The following is an 8,341-nucleotide window of genomic DNA, read 5'->3' on the forward strand; positions in this document are numbered from 1 at the left end:
CCGGTAGTGTATACACACACACACACACACACACACATATTCTAACCCCCAAATTTTGAATGGTATGCCGTTCTACTGCTGTATTTCTCACAGTTCTCAGCTGCAGCACATTACTCCCTTTTTATTGTAAATGCTTAATTTTAAGCTCATTTAACTCAACTGGCATTATGGCCTTTAACATTATACAACTTAAAAAATTCAAGTTGTAACTAGGACAGATTTACTTACATATTTACCTCATTTATTGCTCAGCTATGTCATAATTTGAAAAAGGATTCTATGTACAGTGAAAATATGAAAGAAGTATAAAGCAGAAACGGTTACCTTCCAGACCCTTCTGCAGAGACAGGATCTCCGCCTCAACCTCTTTCCCTGTCACCACAGAGGAGACGGCTGACACCTTAAATCCCTCAGCCACAGCCGTAAACTTCAGATAAAAAGACAAAAGATGCATCTCATTACACTGTCTTTTGGCAGGGAATTGTCACATTTGGATTTGCTTTAAGCTGAGAACACATCCCTGTTTTTTTTTCTCTCATGCTGTAACATTTCCCACCAGAGTGACTGGCAGGAGGTGCTAAAATTCACAGGATGAAAGAAATGCTAGACCTCTAATTAGTAAGACTTTTTTATATTTCTTTGTGCGCTTCTTTCTTATTGTGGTCAGGCTTTACCTGCTTGAGCTCTTGAACAGTTTTCAGGTGTTTTTCAGCACTGTCCACGTGGGGCTGTATTTCCTCTCTGGTCTTATTTATCAAATGCTCTTTGGACTGGACAGAAATGTCCAACTCAGTTGTCCTGTTCATCAGGTCCTCGCTCTGAAATACAGATGACTTTCATTCAGAATATATTATTTCGATGACCTCCAGACTCAGAGCACACTTTTTATGTATTTTTAAAAAAAGTAACTATTTTTATTACCTATGGTCCGAGACGCTGGGATAGGCTCCAGCAGAGGATTAAGTGGTATGGAAAATGGATGGATATGTATTGCCATATCAGCATCATTAGCTAATTTCAAGGTCAAAGTATTTTACAAAAAAAGATGCAACTGACAAATAAGCTTCTTACAGATTACAACAAAAATAATATTAAAGCTAAAGATCTTTCAATATGATATTTGTTAAAAATCCTACAATTTTTCCATATGAGAACTTTCTAACACCTATTAGCATTAAAAGTATGACAGTTCAATTAGACAGTTCACTTAGTATATAACACTTACTTTGCTTACAAAACATATGGTTGGACCATAAAATATTATGATATTGATAATTTATGTTTGTCATGTTGTGGTATGTGTCAACTGATGACAACTAAGCATACTGATTTTAATTGATCATTTTCTGTAAATCAACTATAGACATATATGCATCCATCCACAATGCATGAACAAACCTCAGTGATTTCAGGATCCTGGGTTGCTGTGACGTTTGTTTGATTAAGCATCTGTGAGAAAGCCGTTATGTTGGACTCCTGCGCTGTGAGGGTGAAATTGCCATCCGTTCTGCGTAGTTCTGATAGTGAAGCAGTGATGTTCTCTAAAATGGCGGCTATCTCAGAGTTGTGCCTCTGAAGTGACAGGTGTGTCACTAAAGTCTCATTAACCTCAAGAGTCAGATTCTCTTTCAACTGCTGCATCTCCGCCAGCCTTTGAGACAAAAATAGATGAGACTGTGACATTTCAAATTAATTATTAAGGACCAATACCTGAAGAACTGCAAACTGTGCTTGAATACAGACACAAACATAATGTAACTTACTTCTGTGTGAGATCCTGCACATAAGACTCTGTGGAGTTGTCTTCTAGTAAAGTTATCAGCAGTGAATAGATTCCATTAGTCATTTTAAAGGCATCTTCTGCTATCTGCTCAATATGAGCTGCCATGTCTGTGTGACTGTTAAAAGAAAACATTATAAACCATGTATGGAAGTCACATCAAAAACTCAAACGGACATTGAAATATTTCTGCTAACCTTTTCACTAGCACTTCAGATTCATTAACTATAGCGTTCCATTTGTTTGGTTCTTTAGGGATTACAGATGGCATGACCTGAGAATAAGATGTTTGAAAAGAAGCAGAGAGACACAAACGCCTTCATTAAAGGGGTCCTATTATGCTTTTTCACTTTTTCAACTTTAGTAAGTCTGTAATGTTGCTGTTTCAGCATAAAAAAAGATCTGCAAAGTTACAAAGCCCAAAGTTCACTTGAAAAGGAGATATTTTATTTAACAGAAATCGCTTTTCAAAAACTACAACGAACGACTCGTTTGGACTACAATGCATATTTTCCGGGATTTGTGATATCACAAATACCGACGAATGGGACGAGACCTGGTTGAGCTGCACTAGAGAAAGCAATGAGTGTTATCACTATGTCGGAGACACGCTAGCTTTCCCAAGGCAGACTAACTTAGAGTGGTTACAATCATCCAGGTTTAAATTGCACTCAAATTGATTTGATTTTGACGCAAGATTTTGATTTACACTGAAGCTCACAGGCGGCTATGGTAAGGGGCATGACATTTCTCGACCAGGCGCCGAGTGCTGCCAATCACAACACACACTGGCCCAGCTAACCAATCACAACACACACTGGCCCAGTTAACCAATCACAGCACATTTCGTATTTCAGAAGGCGGGCCTTCATTTGATGCACAAACTATTAATGCCAGACTGGGGAGAGAGGCAGGGACGCGGGAAGTAGGGGTGCTGAGGGGGCTGCAGCACCCTCTGTTTTCACATGGTTGCAGATGCAACGCCAAGTTTGTTCATTTAAATGTATTCAGTTTTAGCATTTAATAATTTATTTGTAATGATCTCTGAAATGTAAATTGTAAGTGGGCTATAATAAACCCATGTTTATCTTTATAAACATGATGTTTATAAACTTGTGATGTTTTCTATATGGGATGATTAGCCTAATCCTCATGAACACGTGACGCTGGCGAGTGGTATCAGACATGAACTGTACAGAATGCGAACAAGATTAACTTTAATATAAGGAGATAATAGCGCAAAAGCAAATTTCAGATTTTTTAAAATGCCCATCCCAGCAAAAACTTTCCAAAATCGGCATCCAAACAACACCAGCCCCAGCACGAGCACCGATGTAAGTGAACCTCCCCACTTTCACCCAACACGGACACACACAGCACCCCCACCCGAAAACATCTTCCCGCGCCCCTGGAGAGAGGTGTTGTAATAATGTAAAATATGTGAAAAATAATGTGTTTTTTCGAACAACCTAGTATGAGAGCCTGTTCTAGTACACCCCCAAAACAAAATCAAGACTTTGTAAAAGAATATAATAGGACCCCTTTAAGACACGTTCTCTGGCCAGATGGATTAGACATTCATTTAACTGATCTGTGCAGACTCACCATGCTGTTAAGTTCAAGAGTCAACTTCTGAAGCTGGTCTTGCATATTCAGAGCAGAGGATATAGTGTCAACAAGCTCTTGACACTCATTTTCACCCTTGAGAGTCTTTCCTTCCTCTGTATCTTCTCCACTGTCTGTTAAGTTGCAGTTCAACGCTGTTGCAATGCTACGCAGCTGTAGCTGTAAGGTCTGGGCAGATGTTTCCAGCTGTGAGAACTGCTTAATGAAGGCCTCACGAGCCTCTGCATCAAAGGAGGAACATTAGTATTGCATCAGTAGTGAGTTTCCAGCAAAACAGGCACAGGCAGAAGCAACAAAGCATACATTTTCTTAGCAAACAATAGCCTTCAAAAGTTTTTTGAAATAAGACTTTCATGCTCACCAAGGCTAAAGTAATACGGCGAAATATTACTACAAAGCTGCATTTTTAGCAATTCTGTCACATGATCCTTCAGAAATCATTCTAATATGCTGATTTGGTGCCCAAGAACCATTTCTTCAACTCATTATCATCAATGTTGAAAACAGCTGCTTAATATTTTTGTGGAAACTCTTTTTCAGGATTCTTTGATTAATTGAAAGTTCAAAAGAGCAGCATTTAATTGAAACTGATTTTTTTCGTTACGTAAATGTTAAAACGTTTCTGATACTTTTAACTGATTGGTCATTTGTTGGTCAGCAGTATATTACTGATAGGAAATATTCAATTAAATTCAAGTTTATTTGTACAGCGCTTTCACGATACAAATCATTGCAAAGCAACTTTACAGAAAATTAAGTTTCTACAATATTTAGTAGTAGCTTAACATATTTAGAAATATGTTGCAATCAAATGTAAGATTTAAAAAATGTTAGACATGTATTTTTCATAGAAGACTTTCAAGTAAAAACTGGAGATTTGGAGTAATATTTTTTATGACAGTGTCCATACTGCACACACTGCATGTTAACATAATTACAACAATATGCAAACAACAACATTTTATCTAATAAAACTGCCTTGCATGTATTAGACATAGTAAATGTACTGTACTTCCTGCATATATCAGACTGTGTAAGTATACTGAATATTGAATATTATATACTATAGTATTATTTATTGTACTATTAAATGTATTGTAAAATTGTATATGATTGTATAATATTAGATAGTCACCCCTCAGAGAAATAGAATTATGGTACGTTGCCATTTAATATGTGTTTATTAAACATACATAGTCTTAGGACTATGGAGGTTTAGCACTTAAGAGCTTTTTACCTTGAATAGCTAGGAGGTCCTCCAGGGCATTGGGCAGATAATCTTCAACCTGGTCCTTCTGTATGTGATTGTCCAGGCTGTTATGTTGCTGCTGGCGCCTACGATAATGCCGACTGTATCTATTGCAGTCATAGCTGCTGAGCAGCATCTCCAACTCCTTCAGTCTGGCTTTCAGTTTATTGACCTGTACACATAACAATGTGAAAAAAAATCATTAACAAAACATGTGGGAGAAAATGTAGAGACAATGTGTAAATGTAGTTATATTTACAAACAGAAAAATCACAGCCCTCAATTACAGCAGTAGACATAGATTTAATAATTATTAAAACTATCCATCACAACTTATTAGCTTGAACCCCACTGAGCTTTGCATTATCATTTAAAGGGCAGAACTAAAACCAGCCTTGCATTACCACCCATTCATGCTCATTATGAAAAACCAGGAAGATGTAGATCTGGGAAACCTACAACAACTGAGAAAAGGAACTTAAGGCTGGAATACACTACACAATTTTTGCCCAGATTTTCCGTCAATTTACTGTATTGACACTATAGCTGCTGAAAGTCAGAGCCAGGCTGCAGATTTGAGCTGACAGATTTCATAGAAAATCGCGTAGTGTATGATGGTCACAGACTCCGATTTTTTAGCTTCAGACTTTGATTCCATCCACTCGGAGGATATCAAACATGTTTGATATTTTCAGCCGATTTTAGAACACACATTGTTTTCATTTGTCAAGCATCTCCTAGAAACAAGGCGCATGTTTCTGCGTGAATTTGCTGTGATCAGAACAACTTTGAAGTCTGGTAGTGAATGATCCTCAGTCGTTTAGTGTATGATGGCCAGTTTTTTCAAGAACTGTTCAGTTTTTAAAAGCTGTGTAGTGTATTCCAGCCTTTAGTGAGTGGGTGAGATAACAATTAATTGTGAACCTTTTAATTTGCTGCGCAATCGCTACATCAAAAGATCAATCCTCATGCTTCATCATGATCTCTCTCTCTCTCACTTGTGCACTGAGGAAGGCCCACCTGGTCTCTGATGAGACTGTAGCACACAGGGCACTCCTCACATTGGTGGGTCAGGCGGTTCTGAAAGTGGTTCAGTTCACACTTATCACACTTATATCCAACAAACCCATGGCGACAAGAACATGTCCCATTGTCATGGCACTGCATCAAGGTCGAGCCCATGGGGTCACAATTACATGCTATAAGTGGGAGATTGACAAAGAGAAACAATGACTCTCCAACACTTGAAATAGGTATTTGAAAGACACAATGGACAAAATTATGTATGAAATTTTACAATATGTACTAAAATATGTATACATTAAAAAAAAATCACCCAGGAATTAAAACAAAGTGTTATAGTTATGCACGTTTATTTAGCTGAATTCACAGTAAAATACATTGGTTAGCAGAGTAACATTGCCAGCTGACTACTGAAAACTGATTATTAAATAGTAAATTCAGCTATTTTAAAATATAAAATAGTTCAATTAAAGTTAGTTTTATTTAAATTAGTTAACAATTAAAAAAACTATAAAAATAAGTTGCATAAGTAAAGTAAATCTAAAATAAGTCAAATTTAAATATGAAACCATTTTAAATGATGTAAATCAATCTGAGTTTCAGGGAAAATCTGACTTATGTTCAGTGCCTGGTTCTGATTATTGATTTCAATACCTCTGCAGCCTCTAGAGGAGAAACCAAAGAATCCCATTCGACAAGTGTCACATGACAGCCCCTCTACACCAGTTCGACACATGCACTGTCCTGTGATTGGATGACATGCTGAAGAGGAGGAGCCAATGGGATTGCAGTTGCACCTATAGAATAGAAGAAGAGAGTATAGAATTCATGCAGTTTAGTTTATAGGCTGATAGACTGACAGATAGATCGCAAAACTTACATCTCACAGCCCAAGCCTGGCTGCAGGTTGAAGTAACCAGTTTCGCACTGTCCACAGTCTCTTCCTGTTACATGACTCAGGCAAACACATTTTCCTGTATCCGGGTGGCAGTCATTCAGTGACCCTGATGTCCCAGCCACGTTACAGGCACAAGCTGAGAAACAGAAATCGGCAACTTCACAATGTAAAAATACCCAGAATGTTAGGCCAACACATTTTTTTTAAGTTTCCTGACTCACAAAGAATTTCACAAAAAATCTTCTCATCCACATGATGTAAAGCTCATGCACAAAATGTTTTTTTAATGTCTACATTCTAATGAGGCATGCAACAAAGCAAGATCTTGAACAAGGATACAATGCTCAATGTTGCTGAGCATCTCAAAAACAATTTAATCTAAGTTTTGAAGTCTCAAAACACCAGTGACTTTCCATTGACTTCTATTGTTTTTTTCTACTGAGCTAATGATATTTTCTGTCACTTACTCATTTGCATTTACGTGTTTATATTGCAGCATATTTATTAAGCCATTTTCTTTTGGCTGGTTTCCACAGTGTAGATGATTTAAAAATATACTGCCCTTATGGGGATAAAGTAGGCAAAAGGGGAATACATACCATTTTACCCCTTAAATCAACAATAAAATGTGTTAGTTTTGTGCCACATTCATGTTTTAAATGATACTCACGTTTGCACTTTCGCTCTGGATTGAGTTCATTGGCCAAAGCGTTGCCGTAGTAACCTGATCTGCATTTTTCACAATGGTCCCCAGTCGTATGTCCCAGGCATTTCAGACAGCGTCCAGTCATGTGATCGCACACACCCACTGCATTTGGATCCACGTTCCCATTACACTCGCACCTCACACACGGCTGCACTTTGCCTCCCCAGCCCAGAGGGTTGCCATAGAAACCATCTTCACATAATTCACACCGTACACCTGGGAATCCATTAAAATCGATTAACACAATCTACTTTCAATTTATTATCACTCTATGTGTTTGTGCTTTGGATACAGGCATCTGCTAAATGTACACTTATTTACAGTGAGTGCATAATGTATTTTAACTACTAATCTTTTTGCATATTAATGCTGAACTGAGCATTTGTGTGTCAGAATATGTAAATAGCACATAAACTGACTGCAACTAACCCCTTTGGCCTGCCGGACAGCTGGTACAAACCACGTCCCCTGTCTCTAGCACCTGTGCACAGGTGGTGCGATCTGGACAAGGACAAGGTGTGCAGTCGATTGGGCTGCCAGTCAGTGCATTGCCATAGTAACCATCTTCACAAAGGTCACAATAACGGCCTGTGGTGAAGTCTCTGCAGTCACACACACCTGCAATAAAACACACACACACACACACACACACACACACACACACACACACACACACACACACACAAATCATATAAAACTTGCACACAAACAAAAATATGATCCTTTTTAAAAAAAAAATTTTTATGCATATATTGTGGCAAGAAGTGATTTTGGGGACCAAACATGAAGTCAGATAGTCTAAGACAATTATCAGATTCATTGAGCCTCACACACAAAGACACTGAAACTCAGTATTACAGCTCTATTAATACAATATGAGTTTCTACAAAAGCAAACAAACTCAAATGGCTTTCTGGTTCAGTGCAGAAACACCAGGGTGTGAGCCATCACGCATAAACTCATCAATTCAGACAAGCAGCTCAATGCTGCCAGCGTCAGCACGAAAACACACACTACAATATACCATTGGGCAAAACGCTGGGCTCTATTTGGATTCTA

The 8,341-nt window shown here is 38.1% G+C and overlaps 1 protein-coding gene across 1 annotated transcript in view; it reads right to left on the reverse strand.

The window, feature by feature from the left end:
• The window catches only part of LOC107570860 (laminin subunit gamma-1-like), an 86,745-nt gene that overhangs the window by 4,051 nt on the left and 74,353 nt on the right, over positions 1–8,341 (reverse strand). Inside the window, exons 9-20 of the mRNA XM_016257140.1 lie at positions 7,712–7,900; positions 7,247–7,498; positions 6,559–6,712; positions 6,333–6,475; positions 5,676–5,854; positions 4,644–4,827; positions 3,386–3,627; positions 1,978–2,054; positions 1,764–1,898; positions 1,399–1,651; positions 675–818; positions 325–427 (exon numbers count right to left, since the gene is read on the reverse strand). Coding sequence (XP_016112626.1) covers positions 325–427; positions 675–818; positions 1,399–1,651; positions 1,764–1,898; positions 1,978–2,054; positions 3,386–3,627; positions 4,644–4,827; positions 5,676–5,854; positions 6,333–6,475; positions 6,559–6,712; positions 7,247–7,498; positions 7,712–7,900 — 2,055 coding nt within the window. The remainder of the gene's footprint in view (positions 1–324; positions 428–674; positions 819–1,398; positions 1,652–1,763; positions 1,899–1,977; positions 2,055–3,385; positions 3,628–4,643; positions 4,828–5,675; positions 5,855–6,332; positions 6,476–6,558; positions 6,713–7,246; positions 7,499–7,711; positions 7,901–8,341) is intronic.

The sequence above is a fragment of the Sinocyclocheilus grahami genome, unplaced genomic scaffold (assembly GCF_001515645.1).
Source record: "Sinocyclocheilus grahami isolate Dianchi unplaced genomic scaffold, SAMN03320097.WGS_v1.1 scaffold1514.1, whole genome shotgun sequence".
NCBI classification, from domain to species: domain Eukaryota; kingdom Metazoa; phylum Chordata; class Actinopteri; order Cypriniformes; family Cyprinidae; genus Sinocyclocheilus; species Sinocyclocheilus grahami.